Source organism: Crinia signifera, chromosome 1, assembly GCF_055691185.1.
Source record: "Crinia signifera chromosome 1, ASM5569118v1, whole genome shotgun sequence".
NCBI classification, from domain to species: Eukaryota; Metazoa; Chordata; class Amphibia; order Anura; family Myobatrachidae; genus Crinia; species Crinia signifera.
This window is the reverse complement of record NC_139217.1, coordinates 204,105,334-204,130,327: the sequence shown is the minus strand read 5'-3', so window position 1 is coordinate 204,130,327 and position 24,994 is coordinate 204,105,334. Positions and strand designations below refer to the sequence as shown.

The window sequence follows — 24,994 nt, the reverse complement described above, 5'->3', positions numbered from 1 at the left end:
CCCAGGAGCCCCGGACCCCGGAACCAGGACCAAGGCCCCGGAACCGGACTCTTCAGCCCTGGAGCCCCGGACCCCAGATCCAGGGACCGACCCACGGGCTCAAGGTAGGTAAGTATCAGAATGTGTGGGCTGTGGATGTATTAAACCAGGTGTGTCCAAACTTTTTGCGACGAGGGCCAGATTTGATGAGGTGAAAATGTGGGGGGCCGACCATTCAGCCTGACATTCTTTGAATCGGTAATCACATCAGAATGGTCCCCCACTCTGCCCCCATTCACTCTATGTCCCCCAGCCTGCCCCTTTAGTATCCTGTGCTTCCTACGTCTGATGCTCTGCCCGCTTCCAGCTGGAGGCTGCGGGCCACTTGAAATGACAGCACGGGCCGCAATTGGCCCCCGGGCCTGACTTTGGGCATGCCTGTATTAAACGTTTATTTTTCTGGGTGTCAGTGTGTGTTTTATTTAAACTATTTCTTGTACTTTGGATCTACAAGTGCCAGCGGGCCCTTTAATGCCCCGCATGCTGGGACTTGTGGTTCTCCAAGTCCCAGCATGCGGGGTAGGCTTGCTGGGACTCTTCTACAGTATAAGACAATAGTTTTCATTCTTTTTTTACACTTTTCATCAGCCCGATGCCCACCGCCCAGGGGCAGCCCCGGACTTTCAGCATGGGCTGGTAAGTCCTGGAGGGGGGGGACCCCTTCTTTGGGGGGGTCCCCACTTCCCCAGGACCCCTGCCCATGCTGACCAGCCAGGGGGATAATGCTTTGGCCGTGGGACCTTATATAATAAGTGTCCCCCGGCTGTGGCATTACCCTGCTGGCTGGTTGGGTCTGGTGCTGGTTCTTGAAATGCGGGGGACCCCTAGTCATTTTGTCCCCCGTATTTTGGGAACCAGCGCCAGACCTTGAGCCTGGTGCTGGTTTCATTAAATCAAGGGGACCCCTATTTGTCGGGGACCGTGATTTTATGTCACCAGCACCGGCTCAATGAGCCCGGAGCTGGTTATGCTCTGGCGGGGGAACCCGTGCAGTTTTTTCTTTTATTTTAGATTGCAATTTCCTGCCTTTTTTCGCATCTCATTAAATATGCGAAAAACGGCCCAATCTTATGTCAACATGTTGCATGTTGACCTTTTCTTGTGTCAACCTTTTGATCATGTCTAAGTTATGTCAACCTTTTGCATGTGTTGACCAAACTATTGATTGTCGACCTTATGACCCATGAGGGGAAGTTGTGTGATGTCAGCTCTGGTCCCGCACATCCTGTTTCTATCACAGCCACCAAGTAAGTCCTGGGCCAAGCACAGACTGAGCACAGTGGAAAAATAATTTGATGGTGAGCAGTCTGCAAATAGATTTGTAGCTGATCGCAGGCCTACAATATTTTTGCAAGCCTGCTAAGCAATTTGCAGGCATGCGTTTGGCTGAATTTCACTCTGGCTGGGCAGGGTATATGTGATCACTGGGCTCTGAATTAGGCCGTTGAGTTAATCAATTAAAATACCTGTGCTAAGCTGGAAGATCTGGAAAACATGCACTGGAAAGGCGTGTACATACTGGCTGAGTGCACATTCAGCCGTGCCAGGAGCCACCAGTGACTGACAGCTTAGTGGGATGTCCGCGAGCCTTGTGGTGATGGAGCTCCTCGCCACCACCAACTGTCCCCATCACTGCCCTGACCCCCCCCCCCCCCCTCACTAACTTTGCCCGTCTCCCTGAAGCGGAGATGGGCAGAGTTCCGTCACCCCATGTGTGACGCACACACGTCCCAGTCTGATGGAGTCCTTCTCCACCGGGTCTCGCCAGCGGGGACTTTCTGGCGATAACCGAGCAAGCATGAGAGGGGCTCCATCTGTATATATATTAGTGTGCACCCAGCTTTTGGTTACTATGAGGACCAACTTTGAGAAACAAAGGATATAAATAAAATAAAGGATATTGCAAATGACACCATAACTGAAAGAAGCAGAGCAAGATTAATTTGACAGTTTAAATGCAATTTCAACTGAAAGCAGGGCCGGTGCTAGAGTGTCCGGCGCCCTCCTGCAAACCATAAATTTCGCGCCCTTTCACATTGCCATTGCAACAAGCTGCAGCCAGATTGTGGGAGCGTATGCAACATGCGATCCTATGGAGGATCTCGGGTGCATGTACATTAGGGCGGAGTGAAAAAACTGAAATTGAGAAATTCAAAATCGGCTAGTGTGGGAAAGTTGTGACTTGACTTGAATAAGAAACGTGCAAAAGCATTTTGATCTGAGTCAACATCTTCTGTTCTGGCAAGAGGCCTGAAGTTTCACTTTTTTGGTGAAAATGACGAAAACTATGAAGATGCTCCGATCTAGTTATAATTATGTCAGGATGTCTTAGAGTGGTTCATTAATATACTTTAGCATAGTAAAAGAGAGTACGAATTTGTCCTAGTGCAAAGTGAATGACTTTGGTGGGAGAAAAAATCCCTAATAATTGACCCATTTTCATGGTCACAATTGTGAATATTGTGTGTTTTCTCCTGAACGTGTTTATAATAGAAGAAGCACAAATACTCTAAATGGAATTTCGGTGACACTGTGTGAAATATAACACTGCATAATTGCCCTTAATCAGACCTGATCCCAGTACAAATTTGTTCTCAAAATGGGCAAAACAAATGCTGCATTGCAGGTGGGGCAGATGTAACGTGCTGAGAGAGTTAAATTTGGGTGGGGTGTGTTGAAACTGAAATCTAAATTACAGTGTAAAAATAATGCAGCCGGTATTTACCTTGCACAGAAACAAAATAACTCACACAAATCTAATGGTGGCCATACATCTACAGATCGATTGTCAGATCTGGCTGGTTGGAACAAACAGCTGGTAATATCTGAATGACAGTTTTTCAGCATTTCAAAGCAAATGGTCAACTGTCATTTGCTCTCATCATTTACCAGGATTTTGTTCCAACCAGACAGATCGGACAATAAATCTGTAGATGTATGGCCACCTTAAATCTCTCTGCACATGTTACATCTGCCCCACCTGCAGTCCAGCATTTTTTTGCCCATTTTGAGAACAAATTTGTACTGCGATCAGGTCTGATTAAGGGCCATTATGCAGTGTTATATTTCACACAGTGTCACTGAAATACATGAAATTGGATTTATGCTGCTCTCTTTGCAGTGCATATACAAAGATAGACAATCCTGTGTATATAAATAAGAAATAACTGTTGCAGTCTGTTATTGAAAAACAGTAACTGTTACAATAAGTATTACAAGTGTAAACTGTCTAATGTATCATTTTACATATCACTTCTGTTTATTGACAGAAAAACAGTGTTGCATCCCCTATACTGGGAACATGATTGGGCTGCATTACAGCATATAATTATGCCAAAGATAAGCCAACATATTAACTGTTAAATACGTTGAAGTGTATTATGATGTAATAAATTGTAAGCTTACAGCAGGGCCCTCTATCCCCCAAGTCTGTCTGTCATTACCCAGTTTGTTTTATCACTGTCTACTATTGTAAAGCGTAAAGGAATCTGCTGAGCTATATAAGAAACTGTAAATAAATAAATAAACAAATACATCTAATGTTTAGGGGAAAAAAAACAAGAACATTGATTAAAAAAATAACAGGTTAATCATTCTATGAGTGGTGTCCAGCAGTACATATATGCCAATCACTGTGTTCATTTCTAGGCAGCAGGGCCGTCTTAACAGCAGTGTGGGCACCTGGGCAAAGCAATGCACTGGGGCCCTTACCCATTCTCCCCTCCTAGGGGTGGGGGGTGCTATCAGCAGCAGCATTGATGTCCCACGGGTGGCGGGGGGTGCTCTATCTTCCATTCAACATGTAGGACCTGGAGCAGTAACTTCTGCTAATTACTCCTTTACTGCACAGGTGGTGGGAGGGTGAACACTAACGTGTGGAAGGGGGCACTGAGCTGTATGAAGGGTCCCTTGTAAATGACTTCCAGGGAGGTAGGGGGTGTTTTATACACAGGGGACGGTTGGATAATGGAGTGGGCTTAATATTCGTCATTTTCCGGTGGAAGGGCAGCTTGTTTGACTGCAGATATCGCCATTATCTGGAAATAGATTTTTTAGCCTAGTATAAAAACCTAGAGTCCCAACTTTCAGAAGGTGCTGGGAACTTGGGTATCAGAGATCAGGAGCCAGAGCAATCCATTGACAAAAATATAAAACTACACCAGACGTTTGGAGCTGGAGCAGGGACCGGCTGCTGGAAGTCTGATATCTCTGGTTCTGGGCATGATAGAGACAAGCCGCTAGTGTCAGAGAGAACCTGAGAAATATGACTGGAAATAGTAATTAACAGGTCGGATGTGGACTGCTGCTTTGAAGTTGGATATCTGCAGTTCCCCAGGGCCGATTTTCAAAATTCTGGTATCCCTGGAAAAAGGGGATCCTCAGCTATCAACATTGAGCCCTTATACGCCTGGGGCCCCTGGGAAAGTGCCCATTAAGCCCATACAAAAAGACAGCCCTGCTAGGCAGGATTGATCAGCAATAATTATTACAGCATAATGCACTTTAATGTATTTAACTGTTAATATATTGGCTTATCTTTGGCATAATTAAATGCTGTAATGCAGCTGCAGGTGGGGCAGATGTAACATGTGCAGAGGGAGTTAATGTGGCCATACATCTACAGATTTATTGTCCGATCTGTCTGTTTGGAACAAAATACTGGTAATGGATGAGAGCACTTTGCTTTGAAATGCTGGAAAACTGCCAAAAACTGTCATTCAGATATTACCAGGTATTTGTTCCAACCAGCCAGATCTGACAATCGATCTGTAGATGTATGGCCACCTTTAGATTTGTGTTGAGCTATTTTGTTTCTGTGCAGGGTAAATACCTGCTGCATTATTTTTACACTGCAATTTAGATTTCAGTTTCAACACACCCCACCCAAATTTAACTCTCTCAGCACGTTACATCTGCCCCACCTGCAATGCAGCATTTGTTTTGCCCATTTTGAGAACAAATTTGTACTGCGATCAGGTCTGATTAAGGGCTATTATGCAGTGTTATATTTCACACAGTGTCAATGAAATTCCATTTAGAGTATTTTTGCTTCTTCTATTATAAACACGTTCAGGAGAAAACACAATATTCACAATTGTGACCATGAAAATGGGTCAATTATTAGGGATTTTTTCTCCCGCCAGTCAGTCACTTTGCACTAGGTCAAGCTCGTACTGTTTTTTACTATGCTAAAGTATATTAATGAACAACTCTAAGACATCCTGACATAATTATAACTAGATTAGAGCATCTTCATAGGTTTCGTAATTTTTCACCTAAAAAGTGAAACTTTAGGCCTCTTGCCAGAACAGAAGATGTTGACTCAGATCAAAAAGCTTTTGCACGTTTCTTATTCAGGTCAAGTCACAACTTTCCCACACTAGCCGATTTTGAATTTCTCAATTTCAGTTTTTTCACTTCGCCCTAATGTACATGTATGCATACACCATCTCAGTGCTGTGTCCGCAAAATGTTGCAGGCACTAAAGGTGCCCATACACGCTGCGAGAATCGCATATGTTATGGGCTAGATCGCATCGCACGGCATGCATGCAATGTGTGCGCGATTCGATCCGAAAGCAGTACAAAAAGTATGTGCAGTACATACTTTTTGTACTGTGTGATGCCCGCAGGAGCGCACATCGCATCGCACACTGCTATTGCAGCCTGTATGGCCACATTTAGGCACATAACCCAGCCCATTATTTAAAAAGTGTCTAAATTAATATAAAATAAATCTACAATTAGTTAAACATTTGTTATAAACTTGTATAATAAAAGACTCACTGCTCTTTTGCTGTTTAACTCTTGTGCAGTCCCTCCTCTTCTGCGTAGGCAGGATGCTGAGGACGCCATTACACCCCTCTCGTGACTGAGGGGGAAAGGAGGGGAGAGAAGGAGGAGATGGAAGAAGAGGGGAGGAGATAGAGGGTGCGGAGTGTTGAGGACTGGCAGTGGCACTGGCACAGCACACTGAGAAGAGGGAAGGAAGAGCTTCCTTCCACAGCACACTGAGAAGAGCTGTTCGTCCTTTGATTGACAGCTGACACGTGCAGGGAGCAATGGGTAGGGGGGCGGATCCGGACATGACGGGGGACATTTACCAAAATGGATTCGTAGAAAAAAGGTGTATTCGTAGGGAGAAATACACCTTTTTTTTACGAATTTGTATTTTCGGGATTTACAATCCCAAAAATACAACAATTCGTAGTCCTAAAGATGGAACATTCGTATTTGTAGTTACAAATACGAATGCCCTACACCATCGATAGGATACGACAGAAATCACCATTCAAAAGAATGGTGGTTTCTGATTTACTAAGCAGCCGTACTGACAATACGGCTGCTTAGTGGTGTGAAACACCCACGCAAATACGACAGGAAAATAGAACACCATTTTCCTGTTCTATTTGCGTTTTAGCCTGCACGGATCAGTCAGATCCGTGCAGGCTTTAGTGTAAAAAAATAGAAAAATAAATAAATAAATAAAAAAAAAACCGGCGTGGGGTCCCCCCCACAGCCATAACCAGCACCAGGCTGAAGGAGCCGGGGCCGGTAATTAAAAATCAGGGAACCCGACAAATAGGGGTTCCCCGATTTTTAACAACCAGCCCCAGGCTCCAGGTCCGGGGCTGGTTCCCAAAATACGGGGGACAAAATGAGTAGGGGTCCCCCGTATTTTAAGAACCAGCCCCAGGCACAACCAGCCGGCAGGGTAATGTCACAGCCGGGGGACACTTATAATATAAGGTCCCGCGGCCAAAACATTCTCCCTACCGACCAGTCAGCCTGGCCAGGGGCCCTGGGGGAGTGGGGACCCCCCCAATAAAGGGGTCCCCCCCCTCCAGGACTTACCTGACCAGGCTGAAGCCTGGTGCTGTCCCCGATGCCCCTGGGCGGTGGGCATCGGGCTGATTATGTTGTAAAAAATAGATAAACCATTGTTTTTTACTGTGGCACTACAAGTGCCAGCAAGCCTCCCCAGCAAGCTGGGACTTGGAGAACCACAAGTCCCAGCCTGCTGGGCATTAAAGGGCCCGCTGGCACTTGTAGTTCTACAGTTAAAAAAATAGTGCACAAAACACACTGATACACTTTTAAAATAAAACTTTATTACACACAAAGCCCACACATACTAATACTTACCTATCTTCTCTCCGTAGGTAGCCCTGATGTCCTGTGTCGGCGTCTTCTGGTCCTGTGTCGTCTTCTTCCTCCATGTCGACCGTCGCTGTCGCCGTCCGGATCCGATGAAATCCATTTGGGAAGCTGTGGAAGGAAACCATACTCACCTGTCCCAGCGCGACGTAGTCCAGGTAAGGTTCTTTGCAAAAAAATAAACCGAAAACCCCGAAACCAAACCGTACTGACGGAGACGCACGTGTGTTTGTTTACATCGTGCCGCTCCACCTCCCGAATGCCGCTATTGGCCGCCTTGCGGCCTAGCGGCTCCTGATTGGCCGCTAGGCCGCAAGGCGGCCAATAGCGGCATTCGGGAGGCGGAGCCGCACGATGTAAACACCGTGCGTCTCCGTCAGTCCGGTTTGGTTTCGGGGTTTTCGGTTTATTTTTTTGCAAAGACCCTTACCTGGACTACGTCGCGCTGGGACAGGTGAGTATGGTTTCCTTCCACAGCTTCCCAAATGGATTTCGTCGGATCCGGACGGGGACACCATCGCCGACAGCGACGTCGACATGGAGGAAGAAGACGACACAGGACCAGAAGACGCCGACACAGGACATCAGGGCTACCTACGGAGAGAAGATAGGTAAGTATTAGTATGTGTGGGCTTTGTGTGTAATAAAGTTTTATTTTAAAAGTGTATCAGTGTGTTTTGTGCACTATTTTTTTAACTGTAGAACTACAAGTGCCAGCGGGCCCTTTAATGCCCAGCAGGCTGGGACTTGTGGTTCTCCAAGTCCCAGCTTGCTGGGGAGGCTTGCTGGCACTTGTAGTGCCACAGTAAAAAACAATGGTTTATCTATTTTTTACAACATAATCAGCCCGATGCCCACCGCCCAGGGGCATCGGGGACAGCACCAGGCTTCAGCCTGGTCAGGTAAGTCCTGGAGGGGGGGGACCCCTTTATTGGGGGGGTCCCCACTCCCCCAGGGCCCCTGGCCAGGCTGACTGGTCGGTAGGGAGAATGTTTTGGCCGCGGGACCTTATATTATAAGTGTCCCCCGGCTGTGACATTACCCTGCCGGCTGGTTGTGCCTGGGGCTGGTTCTTAAAATACGGGGGACCCCTACTCATTTTGTCCCCCGTATTTTGGGAACCAGCCCCGGACCTGGAGCCTGGGGCTGGTTGTTAAAAATCGGGGAACCCCTATTTGTCGGGTTCCCTGATTTTTAATTACCGGCCCCGGCTCCTTCAGCCTGGTGCTGGTTATGGCTGTGGGGGGGACCCCACGCCGGTTTTTTTATTTATTTATTTATTTTTCTATTTTTTTTTACACCTTGCAGCCTGCACGGATCTGACTGATCCGTGCAGACTGCTAGAAATAATTCGTATTAGCAGCCGTATATACGGCCGCTAATACGAATCATTACACCATCGGAGGGTTACAAAGCAGTCGTATCTGACTGCTTTGTAAATCCCCCTCCGGAACACGACTTTGCATACGACTTAAACAGTCGTATGCAGTCGTAGGGAAACAACCAATACGAAAAACTAGGTTTTTCATATTGGTAAATTTCCCCCGACATGTCATCCAGGCATTCACAGACAGTGCTACATGCCTCAGTGCAAGTGTCCATGAGGAAGAGGGGGCAGGTCGCAGGAGGAGGACAGTGTGTGCGCGGTGCAGGGAGCTGCTCAGCCTCTCCCTACTGCCGCCCACTGTCAGACAGGTACTGCGTGTGGCGTGCAGGCTGTTTGCACTCGCGGTGTAGGGAGCAGCTCTTTATACTGCCGTCCGCCCGCTGTCAGACAGGCGCTGCGGGCCGAGTGCAGGAGGTAGTGACAGTGAGGGCTGAGGCAGCTTTAGCAGAGCAGGGAGGGAGACAGTGCCTTTTCAGCATGGAGTCTCCCTGCTTTGCAGGAGCTGCTGAGTGGGTAGCGCCGACCCTGACTGAAAGTACAAATTTTACCAGTTTATGAAAAAAAAATGTTAAGGAGCAATGCGGTTTGCATATGTTACACTGAATACCCCAACATACACTAGCTCTTGTTAAGTGGAATCTGGAAAACTTGAAGATTAAAAAAAAAAAAGAAAAAAAAAAAAGATTTAAGCATAAAAATGTTATTACGATTGACATTGAAATTTGAAATTAATATATTTTAGTGACCATTTTGCTGAAATACTAAACCATATTTGGTAGTTGTGTATTAGCACGGCGCCCACTAAGCAAATTGCTTAGTGGGCGATTCTGCGTAAAAAAATTAGCGATTTTCCTATGTAATTTATTCACTGCTCTCTGCCCGTGGGGTGCAAACGCATCGCACCACACGCTAAATCGCATGCGATTTTGTCGAGTGCGATGCCATTTACTTTACTATACACTTCTATGCGATGCAATCACATTTAGGCACCCCCCACTATTCACGTCACCCCGGCGAGCACAGTGAGCCCCGTTCAGATGCGAATATACACCCTTGCGAGTCAACCGGATCCCGCCCTGCGAATGGTGGTATGCCCATCCCCCCTTACAGCATGTGTTCGCATGCAGGGACTGCAATTGGATATTTAACATAAACATCCATTCGCAACCTGTGGGTGAACACCCACATTAAACATCCCAACATCTTATGTGTACCTTTAGCATGTCAAATATATACATTCTTAACTTAACATACTGTAACTAAACCTGAAATAAAGACTCAGATGCATAGGTTTGGCAGAAATTGTTAACTGATTTATTTGTAGCAATTTTTAAGCTAATTTGATAATTTAAATTAATTAGATTAATTAATTAATGGTGGCCAAGAAAGAACGGCTACTAATGTAACTCCACCCCAACTCTAACGTAACTGGCCTAAATCAAAAACAGGAGGTATCCAACTCTACCAAACACATTGGTGGGGTCACTGTCCCCGAACGGGTGATCCAGCGAAAGGCCTAAGGCAATGGGAGGTGAGTGAACCGCAAACAAGCCATTAAAACGTCAACATAAACATGTAGTGTGAGCTAATTTGATTAAATCTGCTGTTCTTTCCCGCCAAAGTGGGGGATTTAGACTGAAATACCCCCGCCCCACCACCAACTAAACCACGGAATCAATAACACTGAGCAGACCCTCCAGAAACATAAACAGACCCTCACTCACTATATGAACCCCATCAGGCCGGAATAGATGCTGACAACTAAATTTTATCCTATCGTGAGAGACAACAGCCCCCCCCCCATTAGCCAGCACCCAACGAGCAACGGCCGCATTAAGCTTTTTCCTAGCTTCGTCAATCGCCCTGGGGTTTCTAGCCCCCCTCCAATTAAGCCTAGGAATCACATATGACCAAACAATGGTGCAAAACGGCCAAGCTGATTTAATGGCAGCAAGATCGTCCAAGATCAAGCTCCGCAGCTCTAATAGGGACATCTTCCCGAGGTCGTTGCCACCCAAATGGATCACCAAAACTTCAGGTAACACATATCGACGGATACTCACCATAAGGAATGCCCGCAGGTCCCTCCAAGACATACCCCGGACACCTAACCACCTAACCACCCGGGAGCAGGCAAAGGCTGGACCCTCGCCTGCGGAGACTGACCTAGCTGCCCAATATACAAAGGAATGGCCAACTACCCAGATTTTGAGCCTATCGGTTCCCAGATCTGAGGAAAGAGATGTAAAAAAGAGGGGATTAGATTGGATTTTCGATTGAAGGTACATTTACATATTAGGAGGATCTGCCAAAAAGAAAATGGGGATGGGTACTCTTTACCTATCACGGCGCCCACGATCTCCATCGCGGGCGTCGCGGGTAAAGAAATCGCGGGGATCGCGGGCATCGCGGCCAGTACATTAACGGCCGTGACGCGATGCCCGCGATCTGCACGATTTCCCATAGGGTTCAATGTTAAATTTAGTGCTGCCCGCGATTTTACATTCAATGCTTCAATGGCCGCGATTTGGCCATAGGAATCAATGTTAAATGGGCCACAGAGCCCAAATATGCACAATTAACACTTAAATGTCCCCCAAAATTTGTAACGCCACCCCACGATCCACGCCAACCCGAAGCGTGGCGAGCGCAGCGAGCCCGCGAGGGGCGGCGGTACGCGTCCTCCGACCTTTTCATACCCCCACTATCCACGTCGGCGTCGAGTTGAGAATAGAATAGTGTGGCGAGCGCAGCGAGCCACCGAGCCCGAAGCGTGGCGAGCGCAGCGAGCCCCGCGCGGGGACGCGGATACCTTCACAGGTAAAACGTGGCCACGCTTCGGGCTCGCCACACTATTCTATTCTCAACTCCACGCCGACGTGGATAGTGGGGGTATGAAAAGGTCGGAGGACGCGTACCGCCGCCCCTGTTGTTTCAATATCTAACAATATAGATTTTTATAATGATGAAAAAAAAAAAATAAGAAAAATAATATGTGGCCACTTTAAGCATACAATTTAAGAAAAATTATGGTGCGGTGCTATAGACCTCCAATTTGCATGTGTCTTGGTTAGTCTGGATTTACCAGTTCATGGAACTACAAATTCCAGGCACAATTAATGTAAATTACTGTATCACACTTAAATTAAATATATGCACATGTGTAGGCAGTCCAGCTGGGAAAGTCACTTATACAGTAGGATGCCCAATACCTGCTGCTTGGCACTACAGCTTCCCATTATGGTTGGGTGACACATTTGTCTTCCTGAGAAAAGAAATGTTTTGCAATCTACTGTACCACAAGGTACCAGAAGGTTATACTAATGTTTGATTGTGATTTCTGTTTTGCACTTCAAAGAGAATACAATGATTATTGTTGCAGGGTAATTCAAGATTACTATCACTGTCCATGTGACATCATATTGACTTTCAATGCATTATAGCCACATGACTCAAATAAGTTGTAGACATTCAATCTAAAGCTAAGCAAATGCTAACGAATACACATACTGTAGACACACCTTTCTTGCCCTAAGGTTCTGTTTCAAAAGGTTCCCTTGATAAAAAAGGACATAAATGAATAAAACTCTTTTCCTTTATGACTATTTCTGTTTACAGTACAAAAACAAATATATTGATATGCACATTTATTATTTGTTAATAGTCAAAATATTATTAATAAAGATTGGTTTTCACAATGTTATTTCCTACATATGCCCTTTTATATCCTTTTAACATGTTAATAGCATGTAAAATACTAGCAATAACAGTAATCATTTGTCATACATGGGACGGAATGTACTAAGCATTACATCCATGATGTGGTACATCCTGACACTTATCAGATAAATACCAGCGCTAGATACACTGGTACAGGTATGTACTTAGAATTTGACTAATATTGCAAAGTACTGCTCTCCTGATAAGAGCTTTGCAATAAAAGAATTTCTGGGTTAATGACCGAGGAGCCCTTCTGGGTATGCGCAAACTAAGTGACATGCCTCAGATGGCATTGGGAAGGATATGACTGGCTCTCCCTCAGGGGGAATTTAAAATAGAAGTCCTTAGACTCCCACTGCTTCCAAAGATCTGGAAATACAGTATCAGATTCTGGAGCTTGTACATGAGGGAAATGGGTCCAAATTCAGAAAATGTTCATGTTCAGACTTTTGGCCGCATGATCCCTTTAGTACATTCTGCCCAGTGATTAAATGATGTTTGCCCCTTTGACAGTGTAGACAGATGTTTGATTGGCCTCTCTCCAATAGTACCAAATATAATAAAATAATGATTACATTATAAAGAATAACATTGCAGCCTGGCAGAATAATACCCCTTTCACACCAGGGACTTACCCGGGAATATGGTCCCTGTATCATGCAGAGATATTCCTGGGTTGGCCCTTTTCACACACACCTAGTCCCTGCATTTTCTGGTGTGAGGGGCAGCGGAGTCTGGGCAGAGGGTAGCGGGGTACGCGGTAGAGACTGCAGGGATCCGGACAGCGGCGGCCGGGCGTTTGTAGAGCTACAGTATTTGCCAGGCAGCAGGGCGGAAAGCGCTGCTGGATTTGAAACAACTGGCAGGACGCTGCTTGGCCAGTCCGGCCAGTCTTTTCAAATCCAGCAGTGCTTCCAACTGCCTGGCAAATAGCACTACACGTGCCCAGCTCCCACTGCCCGGACTCCGCCATCCACTGCCTGGACCCCCTGCCCACCGCCCGGACCCTGCCAGGCTGGAAGCAAGCCGGGATGCTGGGTAAGTACCTTTCAGACTGGCCTGTATCCTGGACCAGTCCAGAGAGCAACCCTGCTACAGATGGAGGCCGCCCCTCTTTCTTGCAGGGGCTGGCAATTCTATCGCCAGGCCCCACCAGCGGCCGGTTCTCACCAGGGGCACACGCACGAGACGCTTGTATGCGCCCCGTGGCTATGGTGCTTTCACCGCCGCCCGCCGCCTCCTCCGGTTCCCTTCGCTGCCCCACCTTCCCCCCTATCCCTGCCTGTCTCCCTGAAGTGGAGACGGGCAGGGACCCGCAGCGGCGCCATCCGGAAACTGGGGCGCGCGGTCAGTCAGATGGAGTGCCTCTGTGCTGGCGATCGCCAGGGGCGCTCCATCTGTATATAGCAGTGTTGAATTCTCTGGATTTTCCCGGGATGTTGGCCCATGAATCTTGCACACCAGCGCTAGTCGGGAATTCAGGCTGGTGTGAAAGGGGTATTAGGGACTTCCAAAAAAGTAAGAGATAGATTTGTGTGTTTCTTCGGTGCCCAATATGGTATGTATTTTCTTTCAAAACAGTTACTGTAGCCCAACAATGTGCAAGTCCTAATAGCAAAATATTTTTGGATAGAAAAGATCAATCAATGTGTTAGTGAAATAAATAATTTTTACTGAAGTGAAATGATAAAAGCAGATATGTGGGGTGTTCATTTGTTCATTCACAGAAACTGCAGCCCTTAGAAATTCAGTAACCTTCATAGATGATTCCATAAATGATCACTTCAATTGCTCAAAGGCAAGCACATCTCTAATAGCAAACTCTGTACCCTTCAAAATGAAAATGTCCAATATCCTCAACTGGCGATTTAAAGAAAAATGTTGTGCCTTTAAATAAATTGCTGCTTTTGAAGGTAAGTTGCCACACAGGTTATTCAGATTTGGCCTTATGTCCTCTGATTTCTTTTTTTATAATCAGTGCAGTTTCTCATGCCTTAATAAAAAAAAAAAAAAAAAAACACTGATTACTGTTTGTTATTTAGTGTAATGGTTGTCATATCCAGCCAAATCTTTATTGCATTTTTTTTTTTAGTTTAGTTAATATTATTTGTTATCTACTTTCAGGTTAAGGTACAAGACAGTGTTTGGAGGCGTTGTGGCCTTTACAAAAGAGCAGTTCCTGAAAGTAAATGGTTTTTCCAATATGTTCTGGGGCTGGGGAGGAGAGGACGATGAACTTTATCAAAGGTTTGCGATATTAAGTAATGTAATGTAAAATTATTGCAACTACTAAGTACCCTATATTTCACTTATTCACTGTAAGGCTGTATGTAAGAAAATCTTTCTTCTGTACCTCTTGTACTTGGAGGCAGGGCCGGCGCTACCCACTCAGCAGCTCCTGCAAAGCAGGGAGGCGTCATGCTGAAAAGGCGCTGTCTCCCTCCCTGCTCTGCTAAAGCTGCCTCAGCCCTCATTGTCACTGCCTCCTGCACGCCGCCCGCAGTGCCTGTCTGACAGCGGGCGGCAGTATGGAGAGGCTGAGCAGCTCCCTGCACCGTGCACACACTGTCCTCCTCCTGCGACCTGCCCCCTCTTCCTCACAGACACTTGCGGTGAGGCATGTAGCGCTGTCTGTGATTGCCTGGATGACATGTCATGTCCGAATCCACCCCCTACCCATTGCTCCCTGCACACCTGTCAGCTGTCAATTAACTGACGAACAGGCGCCGCCTCCCCTTCGTTCCCTCTTCTCAGTGTGCTGTGCCAGCGCCACTGCCAGTCCTCAAAACTCCGTCCCCTCTATCTCCTCCCCTCTTCTTCCATCTCCTCCTTCTCTCCCCTCCTTTCCCCATCAGTCATGAGAAGGGTGTAATGGCATCTTCCGTGCCCTGCCTACGCAGATAGAAGAGGAGTGACTGCACAAGAGTTAAACAGCAAAATAACAGTCAGTCTTTTATTATACGTTTATAACAATTTTTTTTTTATAATTGTAGATTTTTTTATATTAATTTAGACACTTTTTAAATAATGGGCTGGGTTATGTGCCTAAAGGTGGCCATATACACTGCAATAGCAGCGTGCGATGCAATGTGCGCTCCTGCGGGCATCGCATCGCACAGTTCAAAAAGTATGTGCACATACTTTTTGTACTGCTTTCGGATCGCATCGCGCACACATTGCATGCATGCCGTGCGATGCGATCTAGCCCATAACGTATGCGATTCTTGCAGCGTGTATGGGCACCTTTCGTGCCTGCAACATTTTGCACACACAGCACTGAGATGGTGTATGCATACATGTACATGCACCTGAGATCCTCCATAGGATCGCATGTTGCATACGCTCCCACAATCTGGCTGCAGCTTGTTGCAATGGCAATGTGAAAGGGCGAAAAAATTATGGTTTGCAGGAGGGCGCCGGACACCCTAGCACCGGCCCTGATTGGCGGGCACAAAAGTTTATATGTTCTTATAAATCTCTTCTACAAATGAAGCTCAGAGAGGAGACTCTGCTTGCCCAAAATGCTGTTATGTGTGGATCTTTAGGGAGTGGGCGGGACTTAATGTGGGTACTCGTTTCCTAGCAGGGCGATATTTCATTGTACAAGCACCCATGCCATGAAATGTGATGAGTGCTTACAATGAGATGTGATGCTATGTGATGTGTGCATAGTATGTGATGTTATGGGTTCTTACAATTGTATGCACCTGCATCTACGCCATTGTTTAGCGCCAACCCCAGTATCCACGCCACCTCAAAGCGTGGCGAGCGGTGGCGGAGTGCGTCCTCCAACCTTTTCATACCCCCACTATCCACGTCGGCGTGGAGTTGACTTTAGATAGTGTGGCGAGCGCAGCAAACCACAGAGCCCGAAGCGTGGCGAGCGCACGCGGATAACTTTACATTAGGTGCATACAATTGTAAGCATCCATCACATCACATACTATGCACCCATCACATCTCAGGGCATGGGTGCTTGTACAATGAAATAATGCATCTCATCGCATTTGGTGCCATGCGATTCTATGCGATATTTCATTGTACAAGCACTCCTGTGCAGTTAACATGGAAATCGCATGGCATCGCACAGCACTATAGACGGTATGTGATGCGATGCGATTTACCTACGCAGAATAGCACACTAAGCTATTTGCTTAGTGGGCGCCCTGCTAGGAAACAAGTACCTAAACTTGCACCATTAAGCACCGTCCATGATACAGTGCTGCAGTGCCTGGTAAAATCTCCTCATCTTGCCTGGTGAGATGCAGGAGAATGGCCCTCTTTTCTGAGGGTGCAGGGGACTGATTCTAGATAATCTGTGTCATACAGTAGGTATAATCTTCTAGAAGGGGGTGGATACAAGAATAGTAGAATGCTGTGGGAAACATCTACACTTCTATAAACCCACACTTTAGTAAATATAACCTAAGGAGAGCAATGAACAAAAATGGAAAAATAGGTATTTCCTATTCCTACTGTGCGGCATCAACTCTCCCTCCCCCCCCCCCCTCCCCCCACTGGAGCAACTTGGCGCGGCCGCATCAATCGTAACCGCCGCCCCCCCCTCCGTGGAGTGCCGCATCACCTGCCACTATCACACCCTCCCCACCCTGTGTAGAGTGTAGACCGCATCGCCCCCGCCCCCCCCCCCCCAGACTCAGTAGTACAGTAGATGCACCAGCAGAGAGTATATACTAGTTATGCAAGGCTGTAAAAAATACACCAGCAGGGGGGTATTATTAATTATACAGCAGATGTACAAGCAGACTGGTATACAATTGGTTAATAAGTTTTACAACAGTGCACACTGCAGTCATATACATGTATGATTGAAGTGGCCAGGTAGAGGTGCTGCTGATGGGCTGGCAGCCAGCCACTGGCAGTGCCACACCACCAGAGAGCAGACAATGGCACTAGTAGGCACTGGCAGTCACCCAGGCAGCAAATAAAACACCGCTCCTAAGCCTAACCTAACCTATCCAAGCTCCGCACACAGACTATTCTACTCTCTCTAACCAGCTCAAATCACGAGTGAAAAATGGCGCCGGACGCTTGCTCTTTATATAGCGTTCCGGATCTCGTGAGAATTCGGCTTCGGGCACTGATGTTTTGCCCGCGCGCCCGGATCCGAGTCAGGTGGGAAACTCTGACATCGCCGCACATCTCTAAAATATAGGTCAGTTAAAACTGACTTCTATTTGCAAACAGGTGAAAAAATGGTTTGATCAATATTAGCCCTCCTGTCAATCAATGATCCTACTAGAGGAGGTGGTGGGGCCAGTGGGAATTCCCCCTCATACACCTGTTTCCCAGGCCGACCTTTCTTACATAATATTTCTGCATACCTGCAGTTCATGTCTTGAAAAAATATCAATTAATTTAATGAGATACAATTTGTAGCATTTAATTGTAAAAACACGTCTGACCTTTCTGTCCATCTTTCATGTAGGGTGATAAAAGCAGGGATGCAAATTGAACGTCGTGATCAAAACATTTCTAAAGCCAAAGCATTTATTCACAGTAGAGATAATGGTAATCAACAAAACAAAAAGACGTAAGTGTAAATATGTGCAAATGGATAATAAAACACAAATATTAAAATGTTAACACAGATATATCACAATTGGCAAATCTTTAACACTAAGTGGTTTATTTAAAATGGGGTGTTGCTTTAGGCAACCATTCAGATTACGGGGAACATTCAATCCGGTGTCACGACTGTCGGGATGGCCCATCAGCCGTGACGGCCCGTCAGCCGTGACCCAGTTCCGTTCATAACCGGCTCGACGTCCGCTCGGCAGCCGGGTTTCAATGTCCCATCTGCCGAGCTCCAAAAAGGGTAAGGAAATCAACGAGCTCGACAAATCCCGGCCGTTCTGACGAGGCCCCCTCGTTATTTACCCCGTAAGGAATAGCGGCGGGGGATTGAATACCCCCCCTTAATCTATTATATTCTAGAAGGTGCTAAATAAATAAGTAGATTCTGATTGGTTGTTATGGGCAACATTCCATATTCAATAAAACTCTGTTCTTAGTAAATAAACCCTTAAGGATCGTAAACCTAATATATTGCATGATTCAGACCTGATCACAGGGCTGCTTTTTAGCAGATGGTCAAAACCATGTGGGGCAGATGTAACATATGCAGAGAGATTTAAGCCCCGTACACACAGAGCAATGCCATCTCCGTGCTGAGTGCCAAGTGAAATTGTCAAAACACATGTGAAAATTGGCAAGCAAACATTTTCTACTATTGTAAAGCACTACGGAATCTGATGCGCTATATAAGAAACTGTAAATAAATAAATTTGTATTCATCATAGTGACCTGTAATGTTTACCTTATATAGGAAATATAATCATTATTTTTACACATTTAGTATTTGAATTTATAGAACGAATGTGAATGATGCTGGTATTTTTTAGAAGATATTTTGCACATCGCTCACATGGATGTTGGCACTCAAAGGGTTAAGCACAGATCGCTCAGCACACATTGCGGCCGACACGCGAATCACCCGCAATGTTTGCAGAGCGATCTGTCCTGAGCAGGGTTTTGTTTATGCTTATAGGCAAAACCCCGCAATCTAAACAGGATAGACAGTGCATTCACTGTCTATCTTTTCAGGCGATGGTGACCTGCAGGATCGTGCATTGCCATTGCTATAGGGTGTACACGCAGAGTGATCCATGGTTCATTTCGAAGCGATCTAGTCAGACTGCTTAGAAATGGGGCTTACATGGGTGAGAAATTTTGTTTCTGTGCAGGGGAAATACCATCTGGGAAGTAGCTGGAGAGTTCAAGGGAAATCGCAACACAAGCTGGATCGGAAGCTGGTCGTACTGCCAGCTTTAGAGCTACTCAGATTTACACAGATAGTAAAATCCTTGCAATGGTTAGAAAAATTGCAATAAGCGATCTATTCGCAATTTTGCAATCGATGCAGTCTTCTCTTTATGGGCCAGATGCACTAAGCTTCAAAAGTTATAAAATGGAGAATAATAAACAACCAACCAATCAGCTCCTACCTGCCATTTTTCGAACACAGTTTGTGACATGGCAGGTACAGATGGAGCTGGCTTCATCTTTGCAGGGCTGGCGTTTCTAACACCAGCCCCGCCATCACGCCAGCCCCGCCAGGGGGCGCGCACGCACGAGACGCTCGCGCACCCCCTGGGCAATGGAGCCTTCCTCCGGTCCCCGCTGTCGCAGCCCGTCGCGTGAGACGCACACGTGTCCCAGTTCAGTGTAGCCCCTGCCGCCGGCACTCGCCAGTGGGGAGGGTCTGGCGAGCCCCAGCCAAGGATGGCAGGGGCTCCATCTGTAGGAGCTGATTGGCTAGTGTTTATCATTCTCCATTTTATCACTTTTGAGGCTTAGTGAATCTGGCCCTATGTCTGGGCCTTGGCTTTTTCTTCCATTCAACTGTGAATTCTCACATTAGTGGTCAAGTCTGAATAAGGCCCTTGATTTTAACACAGTGGGGGTTATTCTGGTTCACTCGCAAAGGCACAATCACTCTCTAATTGACAAAACCATGAGCACTGCAGGTGGGGCTGATGTAACATGTGAAGAGAGAGTTAGACTTGGATGGGGTTTGTACTTCAAACTGATATCTATATTGCAGCGTAAAAATAAAGCAGCCAGAATTTACCCTGCACAGAAACAATAAAACACCCAAATCTAATTCTCTCTGCACATGTTATGTCAGCCCCACCTGCAGTGCACATGGTTTTGTCCATTAGAGAGTGATTGTGCCTTTGCGAGTGAACCAGAATAATCCCCATTGTGATCTGGGGTTACCCAGGTAAATAGGTACAATAGAACAATACTATACTCATTACATCATGAAATGGTATTTTATTTACACAGTAAGGTCAAAGTTTTAACGTATAAATGATCCTTTATGTGCTTATCCTTTGTCCACATATCATTTGAAAGAAAAAAATATATATGTAGACTGGTCACAAAAATAGCCATAAAACATAGTGACAATGGCCAAAAACAAGCAGCTCAATAAATAACTTGCCTAGATTTAATAAATGGTTTGACAGTGTTTAAATATTAGCTATGTTCAAACTTAACTGGCTGAGACGACAATTTCCTTTTATATCCCCTTTTTTTGAATAGTCTTGAACAGTTTATCTTTATTGTACAAACATATGAGAGGGATGGACAGTGCATAGGAAAGTAAGCAAAGTACAGTAGTCACAAACTGAGTTATGTGGAGTGGGAGGTGGACAGTGTAGGCAAGAGTGGGAAAAAAGGGGAAACGGTCATCTGTCAGACCACACTTAGGTCGACAGTCATTAGGTCGACCCCAGAAGGTCGACAGGGTTAAATGTCGACATGGGTCAAGGTCGACATGACTTAAGGTCGACATGGGCTAAGGTCAACATAGGTTTAGGTCGACACTCATTAGGTCGACATGAGTTTTTTTTACTGTTTTTTGTGCCGACAGGTGGTATTTCATGCCCTACCATCCACTAGGGCGTAGTGGGAGAATAAAATAGTGTGCCCGAAGCGAGGGGCTGCGGTTCAACTCCAGCTGTGTTCATGACGACTGTGTCAACATTCGGGTTAAAAAACAGTGAAAAACTCATGTCGACCTAATGACTGTCGACCTAAACCCATGTCGACCGTGGCCCATGTCGACCTTAAGTCATGTTGGCCTTGACCCATGTCGACCTTTAACCCTGTCAACCTTGGGGCCAGTCGACCTTCCGGGGTCGACCTAATGACTGTAGACCTAAGTCTGGTCTGACAGATGTACAGATTCCGAGAAAAGAGACCGGGTGGATTAAAAGAAAGGAACACAGGGACATTGGGGGAGAGAATAGTAAAGGGAGAAAATATGTGGTCAGAGGAAAGCTCACAGTGAGGGTGATCAAGGAAGGGTCTTGAAAAGTGCACTTGAATATGTAACCTATCAACACCGACCCCAATACCACTAGTCCCAGAATAGTTATAACACTATTCACATGTCTTCAACTTCTTGTGTTGGTGACTCATAGAAATGTGTGGCTGTGCAATGTGATATCATGACAACTCAGCGTAGTTGCCTCTCAAAGAAAGGCCATCTGACGAGCAGACAGCCCTATCGGATGGACCTGACCATCTGCCCATCAGCATGTTATGGCATTTGACAGACCTGCCAGATGGCTAATCTGGCCCTGATGTGATTGGAAAGTCACACAGCCAACCTTTTTACTGCCATAATGTCAAGCACCACAATATACGATAGATGATGTCATCTCCAAGCGCCGCCTCCGTCTACACTGCGGGTGGGCACCACGGCTTGGATCCTTCTTCCAAATGCCAGGTCTGATCTGGCCAATGGGCTTCTACCGCATCCCACCGTCGCCCCGCAATGACCCCCAGCCACCCCCCCGCATCGCCCCCTTCACCTGTGTCCGGGCAGCACAGAGCTGTGCTGCCCAGACCTATGACCTCGGAAGAGGATCAGTGCAGTGAGGAGGAGAGCCCGGCGCACCAGCAGCAGCGCTGGGTGTGGGAGGGAGGGGGGAGCTGCCGGGACCTGCTGGGACCCGACGACTCTCACCGCAAAGGACAGCTCTTAACGCAAGAGCTGTCCTTTGCTATAATTATCGCATATGTTAGAACATATGCGATAATTATAATTGCGATGGGCGGCGAAGGGGGCGGAGATTCTTAGAGAATATCCCCCATAGTCTCTCACCCACAATTGCTTTATAATGGGAAGCGTATTAGGTTTGTAGAAGCTTACCGTGTGTTCTGCGGTGGATACCACAATGCTTATGCGTCTGAGCAGGCAGGAGTTGCTGTATGATTTAGCGGCCTCAGTGGTGTAGACGTGCCGGTATTAGGTGAATAGAGAGTCGCTCTCAGAGTAGGGAGAGGGTGAGCTAACTGGGTGCCCGTGTTCTGCGGGGGATGCTGCGATGTTGTCCATCAGGCTGAAGCGGCTGTGTGATTTGGCGGCAGCTGTTGTATAGAAGTGCCGGTATCTGACGGACAGAGAGCAAGAAGGGGGTGGACTGGCTGACGCTGGATTAGCAGAAGGAGACCACTGAGACCAGATCAGAAATCAAGGAGTGACATCAACACGTTTCGTTCCCGCTGTTTCCCTTTCTCTATTTAGACCCGGGACCTGATGGACCCACATAGTACCATTTCATAAAAAATGTATACTGTACATATTCTCCTTTTAAAGTATGTTACTGATAACAAAGTGTAGCAATACTATAGTACCCTTATCAAATATAAATGGCAGTTATGGCAAGTCTTTCACTCCTTAAATTGGAATCCAAAAATGGTGTGAATTCTTATTTTAACCATCAGCTAATTTTTTAACCATCAGCTAATGAATTTAAAAAGTTTTTGTTGTGTATCAGGCGATGTGAGTTAGGATGCTGAGCAGTGAAAGATGAAATGGACTCTCTCACAGGATTGTCGAGGGTAGGCAACTATTGGTTGGGCTTGCTATGATGTTCCTTTAATCCAGACCATGGGTCTTCAAACTGTGGCCCTCCAGATGTTGTGAAACTACAAATCCCAGCATGCCTTGCCACAGTTTTGCTATAAGGGAGTGTTAAAACTGTGGCAAGGCATGCTGGGATTTGTAGTTTCTCAACATCTGGAGGGCCACAGTTTGAAGACCCATGATCCAGACAGTTATGGGTCATAGGGTCAACAGAATTTAGGTAGACAGTTATTAGGTCAACCATTATAGGTCGACAGTCACTAGGTCAACACATGAAATAGGTTAACGTGCATTCGATTAACATGGTCACTAGGTCGACACAAGCATTATGTTGACACAAAAAAGGTCAATGTGAGTTTTTCATGTTTTTTTGGGTGTCTATGTCGACTCAATTTGACATGGACTCCGTATAAGTGTATACACGTCCCCGTATAGTGTACCTCATCCCCTTGAATTTTACTCTACCCCCACATGCTTCGGGTAGGGTTAAATTCTCACTCTATGCCCACCTGGATAGCAAAGTATGAAAAACCCCCTTAAAAAAACACCAAAACATGTAAAACTCATGTCAACCTTTTCCATGTCGACCTAATGCTTCTGTCGACGTAATGACCACATTGACCTAATCCACGTTGACTAATTTAATGTCAACCTAGTGAATGATGACCTATAAAGGTAATGAATTTTGACCAGACCTAATGCTGTGACCTAGTGGCCGCATCCCATCCGGACACCTATGATTTACACATGGATGGCTGAATTGAGGCCTTTTCATTCTATCTGGTTGTAATCGGCAACAGAACTTGTGTAAATCATAGCTGTCCCAGAATGGCAAATGAATACGGCCATCTTGTTTATGGACTGAAGCCTTCCTATAAAAGCCAACATGGACACTATGCTGGCTTCAACATTGTCTAAATTATTTTTTCCTTGTTATTTGTTGTAAATAGTTCAAAAATGACAGTGGAAAAGTATATTTCTTTTTAGCTGTACATTATATACCAAAAGAAAATAATTACTTTTCTTGTTTTCCCCTAGTATTCCTCTGATTTATAAAGCTGGAACGCGGATGCACAATGATGGTCTAAATTCATTAAAGTACACAATAATCAGTATTACTAAGCACAGGCTGTACACCAAGGTCACAGCTGATATTGGATTACCAGAGACGTCTGTCAATTAGAAAACATGGTCTATGAAGAAAATTGAATCTGTGATGTTTTGAACTGCCCTTTGGTCCGAGGAAGAAGAAACTGACATTGTAATTCATGATTGTAGCATGTAATTATTAATATACCATAACATTTCAAAACTTGTGGTTAACGGATGTACTGTAAACACCCTCAGATTAATTGTACTTCCAAGCAATGGGGTCAAACAAGTTAAGAGGAAAATCAATATTGCACGTGTTCCATGGAAGCAAATTATCAACCACAACTAAAGTCTATTGGCTCACATTTACTGTATTAGAGCATGCACTACAGATGGTGAAACTGTTCATTTTATTGATACTATATTATGGTATCCCTCTTCTGCCCAGAGGAGCAATAAGTACTTCTATGAAGGATATGTTTAATATTAAAGTATTACATGGTGTCAAATTTTACTGTTTTTGAAATCCTTTTTTTAAATCATGTATGGTCTTCTGGGCATGTTATGAATTTGTGACGGACGGACGGACATTGTATAACAAACCATGGCATATGGTTTTGCAATAATTATCACATGTTTTTGCAGTGCAACAAGTGTACAGTACACAGATTAAGATAGTTTGATGAGTTCTGATTTAGATAAAGCTAAATATTCCTAATTTGTAAGTAGAGGGCCCACATGTATCTTTTTTTAGCAAAACACATAGGGGCTGATTCTGAATCCGGTGCAGTGACTTCCATTTGTGTATTTTTTGCTGCAGCTGCTCAGCCTGTGCTGCAGCAATCAACAATGCATCCACCGCTTCTGCTGGACTGTGAGGTGGGAACAGCTGATGAACGTGTAAGCACCTGGATAGGGTTACCTGGTGGGATGCGGTGGGGGTCGTGTTTCCCCGGTCTGACGGATTTCAGTCAGGAGTCTTCTCGTGATACAGGATGGTGGCACAGAACAGTCGACAAAAGAATTACTTTGACCTTTTATTGTAACATGGCCACTGGGAACGGCTGCCTTCTTTACGTAATGACATCACAACAATTCCACAATATCAGAATACAATCAATGCAATACAACTCA

The 24,994-nt window shown here is 45.7% G+C and overlaps 1 protein-coding gene across 2 annotated transcripts in view; it reads left to right on the top strand.

Moving 5' to 3' along the window:
* LOC146027098 (beta-1,4-galactosyltransferase 1-like) overlaps positions 1 to 24,297 on the top strand; it is a 134,361-nt gene extending 110,064 nt beyond the window's left edge. For both annotated transcript variants that reach the window (XM_083158092.1, XM_083158091.1), the window contains exons 5-7: positions 14,428 to 14,550; positions 17,753 to 17,857; positions 23,807 to 24,297. In XM_083158092.1, the coding sequence (XP_083014218.1) occupies positions 14,428 to 14,550; positions 17,753 to 17,857; positions 23,807 to 23,951 (373 nt within the window). In that variant the 3' untranslated portion in view covers positions 23,952 to 24,297. The remainder of the gene's footprint in view (positions 1 to 14,427; positions 14,551 to 17,752; positions 17,858 to 23,806) is intronic.
* The last annotated feature ends 697 nt before the right edge of the window (positions 24,298 to 24,994 follow it).